This window comes from Gadus chalcogrammus, chromosome 20 (genome assembly GCF_026213295.1).
Source record: "Gadus chalcogrammus isolate NIFS_2021 chromosome 20, NIFS_Gcha_1.0, whole genome shotgun sequence".
Taxonomy (NCBI): domain Eukaryota; kingdom Metazoa; phylum Chordata; class Actinopteri; order Gadiformes; family Gadidae; genus Gadus; species Gadus chalcogrammus.
The window spans coordinates 11,086,915-11,102,336 of record NC_079431.1 but is presented as its reverse complement, the minus strand read 5'-3'; the positions used below and the strand labels follow the sequence as shown (position 1 = coordinate 11,102,336).

At 41.6% G+C, this 15,422-nt stretch overlaps 1 protein-coding gene across 2 annotated transcripts; it reads right to left on the bottom strand.

Annotated features, from left to right (window-relative positions):
* Positions 1-1,181: 1,181 nt before the first annotated feature.
* htr1fa (5-hydroxytryptamine (serotonin) receptor 1Fa) lies at positions 1,182-12,958 on the bottom strand. Of its 2 annotated transcripts, none has more exons than XM_056580506.1 (3): positions 12,757-12,958; positions 4,120-4,256; positions 1,182-3,848 (listed from the first exon to the last, which is right to left on the bottom strand). In XM_056580506.1, the coding sequence occupies exon 3, from the start codon at positions 3,842-3,844 to the stop codon at positions 2,642-2,644; it is 1,203 nt and encodes a 400-aa protein (XP_056436481.1). In that variant the 5' UTR covers positions 3,845-3,848; positions 4,120-4,256; positions 12,757-12,958; the 3' UTR covers positions 1,182-2,641. The 2 variants fall into 2 exon arrangements, with proteins under 2 accessions (XP_056436481.1, XP_056436482.1); XM_056580507.1 differs by having other exon boundaries at positions 1,182-3,845.
* Positions 12,959-15,422: the final 2,464 nt, after the last annotated feature.

Below are 15,422 nucleotides of genomic sequence, written 5' to 3'. Positions count from 1 at the left end.
TTGCCCACTGTATATACCTTCTTCTTCGGTGGTAAGCAACCAGATATTTACGTACTGCCGCCAATTATTTTCGTGCACCAGATGCATATCCACATGTTCGTTACACCTGAGGCGAACACTGAATTCTTCAGGCAAATGAATAATACTGAACAGTTATGATGCCAAGGGGATTCACCAGAGGTTAAGTAAACGAAGGGCATGTCAAACAACTGATGAAACGCAGCCTCCTTTACCGCTTGTTCCCTTGCTGCAGTGAGTCGGGTTTAGTGGCATCTAGCAGTCAGGGTGTAGCATGGGGGTGTAGTTGCAATCTACTGAATACCGCACAATCCCTCCGCCACTCCAAACGACGTAGGATAAGGTACGGTGGTCAAGCCCAGTTCAGACCAAAGATTCACCTTGCAACGGCTTGCAACGGCTTGCAACGAGACGGTTTTAGAACGTCGCAGGGGCGGTGTGAACGGGTCGTTGCAAGCCGTTGCAAGGCGTCGCAAGGCGTTGCAAGGAGTCGCCAGAGATTGAACATGTCAAATCGCAAGGTCCAGTTTTAGAACGCGGCGATTTAACTATTCCTCTTCAGCCAATCACAGCACAGAACAACTTGTACGTCACGGCCTAAAGAAACATTGCCGTTTCACATGGCGCGCTCCGGGATAGGGGACCCGCTGCAGGGCTAATGGACCATTCAAAGTTAACGAAACAAAATTCTTGGTTGCATGGGATAATACACTTATTAAAACACTTCTGCTGAGTCTGATCAACTAGCCACCACTCAATTTTACAATCCCACCCCACCTTTAAGAAATGTATTCTGAAGGCCCGAGGAGACCATCAACTGTCTACAGTAGTTTTGTAGAGACAAGGGGTTACCAAACCGTTTCTTGCCGTGGCCCATCTGTGGAACTACTTTTGGCCCAGGAATCTGCAATACATTGTCTTTATGTCATTACGTAATTTGTTCAATGCAATATACTCTCCCTTTCAGTCTTCAAACATGCAAACTAAATTGACATTGTGGCCATCACTTACTGTAACCAACTTGGTCCCCTGTGTGTGTGTGTGTGTGTGTGTGTGTGTGTGTGTGTGTGTGTGTGTGTGTGTGTGTGTGTGTGTGTGTGTGTCCAGAAATTTCTGAGCAATGAAGAGAGAAAAAATCAGAATGAAGCTTGATTGGACATGTACATACCATGGCACTTTAATACAAATAATCTTCAAACTACAGTTAAGGAGGCACTCGCTTAATCACACACATAGGAAAGTACTTATATTCATGATTTTCCATTTACCATAATTTGAAAACAATATATTTTGTAGCCAGTGTGTGGCGCCACAATGCAATGTTTTAAATGAACATTATTCAACGTAATGTATGTATACATAGTGTATACATCATCTTATGATTGCATGTTATGATTTGGTTAAGTCACAACCATTCATTTCAATAGTATACCTCCTTAAAGTACTCATTGGGTGTTGCTTTTTGGCCTGGTATGTTCTAAAATACTTTGTATTTCAATATGCCTAACATGGTCCAATATATCTTTAATAAATAAATAAATTAATTTAAATACTTTCTTTCAACTCAGGACATAAGATGCAGAGTGATATATTGCGGTCTGGAATTCACCCTGTATGGCTCCAGCTTACTCGCTCATGTGTCTATTGCACATGAGCAATAGACACTGTATGGGATAAATAGTTCTATTTCAAGAACCTTGAGTGGGAGTTGTGTAATGAATATGTCCACCAGTGTTTGGTTCACATTCATTAATCTCAGGGGCCGGTGAAAACCAAAGTGCCTTTAGGGGATATAGCAGTATAGAAAGTATGCAGGTAATGCAATCTACACAATTGCTGTTATCACTCTCTGAACTCGCTGCATCAAAAACAAAAGTATTTCATCCATATCCATATATTATGTCATCTTCAGACCTGTACAAAAACTTTTTCACTCACTCTAAAAAAAAGAATTGTATACTTTTTCCATGATAAACACTGTTCAATGAAAGACTACTTTTAAGAGGAATTTAAATGACTGCATACGTGTAGGATTTAAGTATTGCAGAATGTCCCAACAAGATCATATGTATTTCAATCATAATGTATTTCAAAGTTGCTCACTCACTAACAAAGCTGAATAAATGTTAAAAAATATATTAGTTATGTACTATAACCTCCCCTAACCATTATGAACATGAGAAAGTTTGAACAGGCGTAAAGATTGGCAATTTGAAAACCTTGAGATGAGGTTCGTTAATTTTGCCTCGATCCCCTAAAATTGGTTGCTAATGGTCATTTTTGCCAATTATCTGGCCTGACAATGTCTCATCCCACTTGAATCAACTTAAATTCTCCTAGGATCGATGTCAGAACAGACTTCAATTAACGTTGAGGAGATCTTTAAGTGTCTATTAATACGAAGTCTGGATTTCTATCTGTAATTATGTCTCTGCAGAGCTCAACCACCAAGCTCCCGCTATTTGCAATGACCGACCAAATGTGTGTCAGGAAGAACCGGGCACCGATCATTTAATCTTTGAAAAGTGACACATCTTGATAGTATCTCATCCATCATTATTTTCACCAGAATGCTCTCTACGAGCTAAGTGTGCACCTATGTATGTTTGCGCTGAAGAGTCCATCAGTAATGATTGCATCTAACCAGTCTTTGAAAAGCTTTTTTAAAGTCCTCATTAAAGATAGTGTAGATAAGCGGGTTGATAAGAGAATTCAGGTAGCCCAACCACGTCAGAAAGTCAGCCAGTTCCATTGAGATACTGCAAGATGCGCAGGTGTTGACAATCACCTCTTTGACAAAGAAGGGAAGCCAGCAGATGACAAACGCACCCAAAATCATGCCGAGCGTGGACGCCGCCTTGCGCTCTCGCGTGCCTGAGATCCGAGGACCCTGACCGAACGTTCCCCGTCGAGACTCGCTGCGGTACGATTCGCTGCGGCACGACTCGCTCCGACGCGACTTCCTCCGGCAGGCCCTGGCGGCGACGCGCGTGCGGTCACGCTCGCGGTCCTCGGTCGACGGGTCGGAGAAAGACTTGTCCTGTGGCACCACGGGGCTCTGGGGCAACGGGCTGCCGTCGCCGGCGGGATACGAGGAGGGCATGGTGCTCCCGTTGGTCATGCAGGAGTACCGACTGGCGCGGCTGGCCTCCCGGCGCATGTACAGCGTCTGGGCGGCGCGGTAGATCTTGTAGTACAGGATGAGTATGAGCAGCAGGGGTATGTAGAACGCCCCCAAGGTGGAGTACAGGGTGAAGGCAATGTGGTCGTAGGTGATGATGCACTGGTCATCCTGCTCTGCGTCGCCACTGTAGTGCCGCCAAAGCAAGGGGGGCAGGGAGATCAGGATGGACAGCCCCCACACCACGGCCACCATCACCGCCGCCCTGGCTCCGGTTCGCTTGCGAGCATACTCCACGGCGTCCGTGATGGCCCTGTATCGGTCGATGGCGATGGCGGCCAAATGGAGGATGGAGCAGGTGCAGCAGGTGATGTCCACACTCAGGTAGATGGTGCACACAATCTGGCCCATGACCCAGATCTCCTTTTGGATGTAGATGATGCTGAAGGGCATGACCAGCACGGCCACCAGGAGATCCGTGGAGGCCAGGGAGCAGATGAGGTAGTTGGCCGGGTGGTGCAGCTTGCGGGTCACTATGACGGTGGTGATGACCAGGCAGTTGATGACCGTGGTTACAACGGCAAGCACAGACAGCGTCAAGGTAAGCATGATCTTTTTAGGAGGTGTTCCAGCAGTGTCCAGGGAGTCATAGCTGACACAGCTGTTTGAGGCCAGCGCCCCTAATGTGCAGTTGGGGAGGTCCATCCTGCTGGGGGAAGGGGTAAAGGGACAGCATGGATTAGATGGTAAATAGACTCGTGTATTTTCTTTTTGCATTCATCAAAACGAGCTTTCCACATTCCGTGCCACAAGACGTGAAAAGAGACTGGTTCTGAGGTAAAATGTGGTAGAAAAGGCCTGTATTCAAGGTTTAAAACACAGAATGGCTTATCCAAACAGGTTGTTGTTTTTTACCTAGAGAAATATATGTACTTTAATGGATTTTGTATGGAAGATAACTTGGCATTCCTGGGCAGTACCTCTTAAGGCTTTGCAGTTTCCCCTGCCTGTGGTGGATTCAGCACATCACAGGCTCTCAGCTCCCCTGGCTCCAGTATGCTCTCTCTACAAGCTCTGCCATCACATGAACCCGCTGTCACTCTTCCAGGCCCAAGAGCTGCAAAACAGAGAGAGAGTGTCGGAGAAAGAGAGGCAGAGGTTGAGGGATAACATCTGAAGGATGCTCCAAGACACAAAGGGAGGGAAGTTCGTTTTTTTCTGCTTGCAGACCTATGCAAGAGGTCAGATGATGCTATTTATTTTTTGGGATCTTTTAGAAATGCAACAAAGATGGAGACATGGGCCACGACGAGGACACAACTTGAATCCTATCCAACAAATGTGTGTTCATGTATTGGCCCCATTGCATATAGAGACAAGAATTCATTAGATTGCTTAGAATGCGTATCGTTAAGTATAGTGATGAGATTTCGATTTTAAGAGACGCTTAATTGAATTTTTTTTTGTTCATTAACATCTCAATCAAATAGATTTCAAATGCCTCTTTTGTTTATCGTTGTTTGGTTTTTTTCAGGGTAACTAAAGGTAGCGATTTGTTTTCTATTCTGAAAACTATAAGGTCCCACGGGAGTTGGCCTGAGGGCTGCAGTCAATTATGAGTGGGCATTCCTGCCCACTCTTTTGGGTACATCTCAGTCCTAGGCGTGACCGTCGTTGTTGATCTCCACATTCCTTACCTTCTATTATTGCTCAGCAGTCTTAAGACATGAGTGGGAACAGTTGCTATAGAAACACTAAAAGTTATCTAATGCAGTGATGGAAGAGAGAAGCAAATTCTGTTGCTGCCATGTTTTGAGTGAGCTCGCCATGCTGGTCAGGTTAAGTAAGGGGTAGGATGGGGGTGGCAGATGTTAGGTGGGTAGTAATGTGAAATGGCCATTGGATAGAACAACAAGCATGGATGTGTTTTCATTTTTTTTTTTACCATTGTCGTTGTGTCACATGCCTCAAAATGTTCAACAGAAGTTGCCAACGTCTAATCAAAAGCGTAGTGTTAAAGTTGAGACAAAGATGAGGATCTAAAACCTAATTTGTATTACAAAGTGTGAGTACTAAAAACAAACAGCAGATCTCAGATGCTGTGCAAAGGCACGTTTTAAATACTAATTAATAGTGTCAAAATGTTTTCATATAAAACGAAACACAGTTCCTCCGCTATTCATTTTATCTTCAATTTTGAGTTCAATTTAACCTACCACATACCCACCCACTATTTTAATTAGGCCTGTGTTTATTCACTTGCCTCATAAACATTGGCTGAAGGTCACCCTGGGGATTTGCAACAATGTGGCTTTCTGTGGACAAAGACACCCACTTATACAAAACAATCCGTCAATTATCACATATGTTTTTTCTTTCATAGATTTGTCTTAACAATGCAATATGTTTCCAAGAAAGTAATATACTCTGTTAACTGTCACCAGGGCTGACATGGTGATATGCACCATTTAATTTAAGAGGGATACAAAACGGGAACTCACATGAATATCTTAGCTGAAACAAAACAAAAGTAGTGTATATAAACATAATCCCAGGGTATTCAATCAAAAAAACATGGATAGACACTGAACAAAAACTCTATTCCCTATGAGCTCTTAAGTAGGCCTATTCAACAAGTAAGATTGGAGCTTCTTTAGACTCTTAGTTTGAACACGTTATTGAACATGCACTGTGACTGAACATATGATGGACTAATGCACAATTCAGGTTTGAATTGGACTTGTCTGTTTAGTGTGCACAGATAAATACAGGTATTGCTAAACGTATTAAACAAATTGTATCAGCCTAGACTTTAATTAAGGCAAATGCATTTGAAACCAAAGGGTTAGATCCTCTTTTGTTACTGACACTGTCGGGTGCATGAATGCGTCCTCATTGCAAAATATGTTTTAATGCTGCCTAATCTATTCAAAGCCAGTCAATGTTCCAAGCCTCGAGCTTGAGTCCCATAGAGTCTCCCCAGGAGGCCAATCTGATAAGAGCTGCCACTCTTGAAATGGCAGTATAACACAGATCAAGTCAACACAGAACTGAGGGTGAACCTGGCTTTAATACTCAAAAAGCACTACTCTGTTGGACTACCCCTGTGCAAATGCAGAATAATTATGAAAAACATAAACAAACTTCTGATTGAATGGATCAGTGGGAGACACATAACATTGATTGTATTCCTAGGCTGTTCATATTTGTTTGTTGCTTAACGTGGCATTACAAACAGCTGATTTAGAACACTGTGGGCTGTCTAGATCCATATTAGCCTGCGTAAAATACTTTACCAATGTGTTGTTGGAACAACTTATCAATTAATTCATTATTCAATGAGTTCTATCACCATTTAACTACATGGCACATAACACTTATGTTAAATATCTTACCAACTTTGCTGTAGAATTACCAACATTCATGCTGCATCATTATCTTTCAAACCATATTTTCAAAAAAGAAATTGTGCTTAAAATGTTTGCCTGAAATGCTACTATATTATTATTTCTGTCAATTATGGCACCCATTGCAATCCTAACCATCCCCTGAAGGAAGGATCCCGCTTCTCTGCGTTCCCTCTCTAGGTTTTTTCCTTGATAAGTCAGGGAGATTAGCTTGCTCTTTGGGAAGATAGCGTTATGGCCTGTAAAGCACTTTGAGACACTGACACTGTGATTACAGGCAATAATAATAATAATACATTTAATTTAGAGGCGCCTTTCAAGTCCCCCAAGGTCATCTAACAAAGTATGAGTATAAAATCTTAGAAAAAACAACAAGACATTGTCATAAAAACAAGTGAAGTGCATAGTGTCCAGCTAAAGGTGCATGCCAGACAGGTGAGTTTTGAGTTGAAATTAAATGCTACGAAAATACTATTGACTTCACTATTGACCATCACACAAGGATGGAAGTTGAAAGGGAACAAAAGAAAAAAAGATTTTCCATTTGTAGATAAGTGTTTTGTAGTGTATGCCGGACGTTTTTCACCAGAACTCTTTGTACGTACGATAACGGGGGAGTTACAGTCATGATGTTGTGTCATAGGCATGACACAACGATTGAATAGACTGGCAGTCACATTAAAATAGATTGAGAGACATTTCTGCATCATTTTTATGCGGAACAAACCAAGGGAAGACAAAAACTATTAACACATACTAGGCCAACAGTTATATTGAAACACAATGCTGTTGCAATATTCTTGCATACTTCCTCAGACCATGGGAGTAAGCCAGTAAATGACACATGCTTATCTTTTTGCATGGAAAAACTGCGTAGTGATATACATTAGCTAGACATACTGTGCATGCACATCACATTATATTTGCCTTTGCCTTGGCTCACCATCGCCATAAAGTAATTACCACATATCCCTAGAAATGTATCAATGTGACATACAATGGTAATGCTGGGGTTTAAGATCAACAATTTATCAAGATAAATCAACACTTGAATGTGGCTGAAGTGCTTCTGTATGATCTATACCTTTAATTTATCATCTTCCCTAATTATTAAAGTCATAAGTATCATCTCACAAATCCAAAACATCTCTTCCTATCAAGTTCACTTCTTCCGATAATGCCTTTAACTGTAACTTTAAGTCAAATTAAAAGCTATATATTTTTTTTCTCTATCATAAAAAAAGTCAATCGTTGCATTCATCATGAACAGGCATATTGTTCTCCAATATAATGAATTGGTCAGTATTCATGAAATAGCGGTATAGCCATGTCAAACTATCCCCTTCTACCTACTTTCTGTAGAAGACAGAACCAAAACAGCTTGTGCTATAATTATATTCTGATTGTGCAATCAGCAAGGACAAAATATTCATAACAACAACTTTTGTTTTTATTTCTTCTTGTGCACTAGTATGTGCTGAAGCACAAACCAAGGAAACCACAACATGAAAGCAGCAACAACAGAAAGCATCCGAAGATGCTGCAACTTGTGTTGGAGTTAATTTCCACGTTTCCATTTCACTAGATAGTTGGGCTTTAAAAAAAACCTTGTTTCACATATTTTATTGTGAACTACCTTTCAAGCTCAGAGATAACCCTACCAACGATTGTTTCATGTTCCATGGGACAGACAAATGTCGGCCCTGGACAACAGAGGGCTCAGTCTCAGGCAGCAATAAAAGAAAAGCTTTGGACTTTGAAGGCAGAAGCTCAACAAGAGTCTTTATAGTGCGTTTACAGCGATACAGCTTGGATTACTTTGAGGGAGGAAACGGATGTAGACCTAACAAGGGTTGGATCCAATGTATTCAACATTAATAAATAAAAGTGATATCATAAATATTCCAGACTCCCTCTAAGATAGGCAGACTCTTCATCATGGGGATATGATACAAAAGTAACATGTATATTTTACTATGGTATTCAATATATGTAATCGTATATATTTTCATGACGAAAGACATGAACTAAATTAGTTGTTTGAAGCATGAAATTAAAGTATTTTGTTTGTCTATATTGACTATTTCATTCTATTATTTACTATTTACTATTAGTTTTGTGTTTCGTACTATTCGTTTTGTAGTTTATGTCTCCTCTGCATGAGACAATTTCACTCCCTGCTCATTTCTGACCAATTAGGGCATCACTTCCTTGATTGGTTTGGGGAATCGAAGTAAACTTGTTTACTTTCAAAATCTTGCTCTCTTCTCAAATTTCACCTACAGCGCCCTTCAGTATGATGATTGTTGAATTTAGATTTTATGGCCAATATTTCGCTGCATCAGTCTCTCTCCTGGAGCTAAATACAGAAAGAGACGGAAGAAAGGCCGAGAAGGATCCAAGATGGGGTATTTATTTAGGGGGAGGTAGGGTGGATGAGCAGGTAAAGTATTAGCACTATTCATATTCTGTTTGGGTGCAACACATAAACCTAGAGAAATAGCTGCAGAAAATGCACACATGCCATCACTAGTGCATCTTCAACCCTCCCACACACAGAAGAGTGAAAGACCAGTCGAGTAGAAAATTATTCTCGAATCCTGATACAATGTAGCATGATTTATCAGAGGGCGTAGTAAATACCGTAGGATGAGTAACAAAGTGAGAAAGAAATCTATTTTGAACATGCTTGAAAATGTGATTCACTTGAACATATAAACAATATATGTTGACAGCACCGACCTTGTCCTCTTCACATATGAAAGGTTTCAAGCCCATGACATTGATAGGAACACTCTGGTAATAGACATGGGTTTCTTTGTTGAGGTGGAGGTAAGCACAGGAAATTAAAAACCTCTGATGGCAACTCCGTCCTTCTTTCTTTCTGCCATTTGTAGTGAAAGTTAATGAAATCTCCATTCAAAGCTGCCAGACCTTTTTCAACAATAAAGAAATATATGAAACACATAGTTGTTTTTATATATATTTTTTTTTTATTACATAGTCTGACTAACACATTGATTCAACACTAATGCCACACTAGTACACAAAGTCTTTTTGATGTTTTTTATCAATAACGGCTTTGTGTCCAACATATTAAATTAATCAAACAAATCACAATCTAGTTATATATTGGTTACGGCTCAGAAATTGGGACTATCGCACATTCATTCGACATTCACATGGGTAAAATGCACCCTTTGGCTGAGCAAACAACAGTGTAACTGGGGATCCAAATATAGTCGATAGAGCTCCATGTGTGCCACACGGTCGACCTTAGCCAAACTAAAACAAATGCCAAAGATGAACTCAGCTGCTGTCCTACCTCCCAAATCTCTCTGAAGAAAGATTGTTCTTCGCTTGAGGCAGAGCATAGTTAACCAAGCCAGCGTCTAACACCGCCTGACCAATTGTTTCCTCTTTGGAGACACTCTCGTTTTGGGAGTAATCTAGCCCTTTATTAAGTATGGATGGATGAAACATCAATCCCCAGAAGGCTTTAGAATGCTGCAACCCGCCCGACACAACCCCTGAAATTAATAATTTGAATAACCGAAAACTGTTCCTTCCGTCTCCTCCTCGGGTGCCTCCTCTTCTGTTATTGTTATTTGGTTGTCATGGATATTATGAGACACACACTCTTTAATATACTCCATAAAGAACATATGAATAACTATCCTATATTTGCATAATTTCTGTTGGGCTGTTGACCTCACCTTTAGTATGACTATAAATATGTATAAAAAAAAAATCTGTTCTGCATGGCTTGTGATCGAGACGAGCTGAAAATTGTCAGACCTTTTATACAGCAATTTTCACAGGCCATGTTGAGCAGACAATGGGAAAAGAAAAATGCCTAAAGTGTGCTATCATCACTGTGCGTGAACTGACTAGACAGACTAGCTACAAGACCGGTTACAATGCGTCTCTTGAGAGGGGTAAAAGCTAATTTGCTATTGGCCGATATCAGAGGTCAGCCATTAAAATATATCAGGTCTTCTATTAAAAATAACCCTATGTGGTGATAATAATTGCTGCCACGAATGCTTGAATGTGTGCCTGCAATCAAAGAGGCATAGTAGTGCCCAAAAGCTCTAAATAGATTGCTTTGAATCATGCCAGTGTGTTCCCTGAAAGTCACAAAACACCCCGCAGTATGATGGGACATGTGTCTTATCATGTGGAAAAAGCAATATTAAAAAGGCAAATCAGAGTTCTGTCCTTGTCCTTTTGTATTTTTACTAAAGTAAGGATCCAACACCCATTCTTCTGTAGTCAGGAGTTGAGCGCATTGTGTCTTATTTCTTATCATGTCATGCCAACCCTCCTGGCCTTGGTGTGAGGCACACTACTTAATCCGCTGTCCACTTCAACTTGAAGTCCTTGGGCAAACCTCTTCTACTCCGTCATTAACTTGTCTATCGGAACGATTCGAGAGTTGTAAAGAGAGAGTGACAGGAAAATGGTGGAAAAGAGCCAGATTTTTAAACCAAACAACCAAAAGAAAACGTGCTACGTTTCTCCCCCATTGAGAAACGTTGCATTTTACATCTGTGATTGACAGGCTAGATAAATACCCGGAACCAATCATGGTTCAAAGATGCTCTGATTGGTTCTCAAAGCTAACATTATTACCTAATTGGGCCAAACATTTATATTGCTAACACGAGTTCTGACTAGATTCTGCTTCTATAATGTCAAGACAACAACATATAACGTTATATGGTTCTGTCTTAATCAGACCCTATTGGCTTCTACACCATTCCGCCCATACCAATACAGACTGGAGATCTACCTGGGTAAATCAGACCCTATAGGCGTGGCTTCTTCAACATTCTGTCCATAACAACACAGACCATAGATTTACCTCCAGAGTAGGCCTACCTGTCAGTTTACATCGGATCTCTGAATAAACCAGTTTTGTGTTAAATCAACCTTTACCACTCTTGGAGTCATACGTCGCTCGCCCCCAAACCACGATACCAAATGCCTCAAAATGACAATTCATCAGTAGGCCTGCATTAATTCTTCTTATGCTGGAGTAAAGCCCTTCCAGTAGGCCTACTTTTGAATGACATTGAGTGACCGCTTTAACGCAGGTGGATGTAGGCTACACAAGGACGTGGAACCATCACTCAAGAACATGAACGTTCACGGCTCCCATAGATGACTCCCATCGTGCACTACACACTCACCTTCACCTAGACACGCACCGCAACACCCACACGCCTGCATTAGCTTTGTTATCGCCCTCACACACATGGAAGCACGCTCGAATGGGCAAAGCCCGGCATGATACAGCAGTGGTGGGCTGCAGTCGATTTTATTTTAGACAGTGCCATGGAGAAGCAGCAGCAGTGACCAAAGTGTTGTAAAGCAGCCGCAGCGGCATGTCAACAAACGGGTCCCACCCCAACAGGTCCTTTGGGAAGCTGTCGTCGCTGAGCGCCAACAAATTGTGCACTAAATCGTAAGTTAATTGCCTCCAGTCAGGCGAGCACACAGCCATGCGCACACGTGTAAACAGAATGCAGGCGCACGCGTTCACCCACCAATCACTCTGACACATGGTCCGACGCGCGCGCACACGCACACACACACACACACACACACACACACACACACACACACACACACACACACACACACACACACACACACACACACACACACTTGTGGGGAAAAAAAGACTGTATTACCCTTGCTCAACATTACAGGGCAATTAAAAGCGTCTACTCTCACGATTCATTGCAGGTGTCAGGTACACAGGGAGCTATTGTTGAAGATGCAGCCAGCGATCAGATCTTATAAGCCTACAGGTAGGCTACTGCGAAGCCTGCATATGGGCTAGGCTCATTATGTTATACATATTATCTACCCGTCAACTGCAGTTAATTCTTCTCTAAAGGTGGGGCTGATTAATTACAAAGAGCAGAATACAATTCCAAGTGCCAACTCCTCATAGTTTACATTTGAAAGTATAAACAGTCACTTTATTCGATGTTCTGTGTATTTGTTTCCTCATATGTGCATGTCCTTCATGGGTAAATGGCTAAATATCACACATAATTATAAATGGCAAAGGCATTTCGGTGAATCGAATTCGCCCAATAAATCCATAGCAAATTATTTTTCAATTGTTCGAGATATTCCACAATTCCATGTCCAAGTCCAGATGTGCATGTTATCAGAGCATTGTGAAGAACTTACCAAGTCCGTGCTGCAGTGTTGACATCGAAGTCAATTGCCTTTCAATATTTTAAATTCCGAAATACTGTTTGAAATCGGAGTGAAATCCATTGACACGGTGTAGGCTACAATCTCAAGCAGACACCGTGGCACGGCGTGTAGCCTATTCGCGCTGTAGGGAACGCGTCTTTCGCCTTGGAAGCTTCTTCGCTGAAAAGGGGCGTCAGAGTGGGAAGCTGAGTTGTGGAAGGATGATGGTCTCAGTAATAGACCCCGATAGTCCTGCCCAAGCTGTGTTTGGAAGTACACTAACTCAACAAATATGTGCTCGGTCATAGCGAACTATGTGCCTAATATAGAGAGATTCAGAGGTGAGGTGAGAGGTGACTTTGGCTAATATATAAAGAATGATAAATAAAAAATGGAGCAATACATATCATATGACTTATAGTATAATCATGTATACTAGATTTGCATTTATAGATATATATTACATGATGTGTAGGCTAGATATAGCCTAGCTCATGTAATATTGCCTTTTACATTAATGCCTTTATAGATGTCTTAAGTGTTAATCATACATCAATGCCTTTCTACATGTCTAAGTGTAAATATATCAATGAGCCAATCCCAGGACCTCTTGTGTGTTGTGAATGGACAGACGCAGGGTCTTGTCTGGAAGAGTGAGCAGCCACATTACTGGCAAGCAGCAGTTCACTGCTGGCTCGCGCTGGGCCACCACCTCCAAGACAGCTAATCGATCGCACATCCAAATCAATTTCTTGCAGTGCTCTCTCCTTGACGAATGACTAGCGTTTAGGACGTCTAAGTAGTTGGTGTCTGGTGTTTTAGACTTGGCATGGGACCTGGAATGGGAAATGAATTCCAATATCATATATGGCCGCTAAGTCGGGACTCGTCCTATTTGTTCACCATGAATGATTCACTTTGACTCAGTTTTTCTTTTGGTTTCATACCAGGCCTGATACATCTCACTCACTGACAGACACACATATAAGATAGTCAGCTGCTCCCAACCCTTTCGGTGGATGATTATACAACAAATGACACCCAAATGATTCATTTTGTCAAACGGTATTTAATCACACCTTACCGTGCTCAAATCCATCAATTGGAAGATGCTGTACAGGCATGCTAAAATAAAATAAAGAGGGATCATTTCGTTGTGAGGGATTGTTATAAGTGCAGCTTATGAAGCTAATGACTGTTTAAAGATGTGTGAATCATATCAGGATAATGGCATATCCGTCTCACAACCTTAATCATGCTTAATTGTTTCTCTCCATCTTCTTTAAGTAGAACAGACTTTGCCTCTGTTAGGACCTTGTTTTACCCCTTTGTCTTAATGTCTTGGTTTCTTGTGAAACGTTGGCAATACGACCAATCTTCGATGAGACTTGGGGGGGCATGTCCCCTCCACATTTTGAAATGACACCACATCTTCTAATCGGGAAAGAGAGAAAGTGAGATAGGGAGAAATTGAGAGCGAGACCAGACCGAGAAGAAAATACTACAGTAGACATTATGTTCCCAGATCTTCACAGTCTGACGGCCATTTATCAATAAATGGCTTATTGGTCAACTCATTAAGTCCTAAGGGCACATCTTCTCCCGTTGCTCCCCCACACACCTGTCAAACCATATTTGCAACCCTGCTACCAATAATAGTATAGAACAGCTGCCCCTTTCTGATATTTGTAGGTGATAATTAGCTATACCTAGCCAGCCTTTCTACTTAATGAGATTTAATTACTTGTTCTTTGTAGCTTTGTACCTTATCGTCATTCTGCAGACAGTCCAGTTTTCCACATGTGTTATTTCTTTTTTTTGCAAGTGCTGACACTCTGCACTTGGCTGTCTGTCTCTCTGTGTGTGTGTGTGTGTGTGTGTGTGTGTGTGTGTGTGTGTGTGTGTGTGTGTGTGTGTGTGTGTGTGTGTGTGTGTGTGTGTGTGTGTGTGTGTGTGTGTGTGTGTGTGTGTGCATGAGTGTATGTATGCCTGTGGTGTGTATGAATGTGTGAATATAGTTACTAGCCAGTTATCCGCCCACGCTTATATGTGGTCCTTTTGGATGTGGAGGAGGATTGAAAGCACACACACACACACACACACACACACACACACACACACACACACACACACACACACACACACACACACACACACACACACACACACACACACACACGTGTACACTCACAAGCACAGGCACATGCAAACACACTTACACATACAGACTGTACTTCAAAAGCGTAAGCCCAAGAAATGTAGTGACAGATGACGATTTTCCCAGCTTGGAGAAATACGGATAACCGGGAAAAATAGGAGACAATGTGGAAATATATTGTGACAATGCACCGATTGTGCATTGCCATCCTAGCTCCTAGTTGCTGAATGAAGACACTCAAGCCTCATATGTGTCATTCATGTGTGCCAAATACAATGGGAACTCTGATGTTGCTCAGTAACGTCCCTCGCCCTAGCTTGAATCCATGAGATAAAACGGTCAGTGAATGAAAACTGATAACACAGAAGCAAGCATGTCACAATATCATTTTGTCCATCTCACCCTGAGCATGTTCTGGTTTCTTACACGCTGCTCTGTAAAAATAAGACTTTACCTGATTTATTTTCTTTTAACTCTTGGGGGAACTAGAATAGGCCTA

Coding starts and splice junctions, on each gene's coding strand:
- htr1fa (XM_056580506.1), bottom strand. CDS start 3,844: ATGGACCTCCCCAACTGCACATTAGGGGCGCTGGCCTCAAACAGCTGT.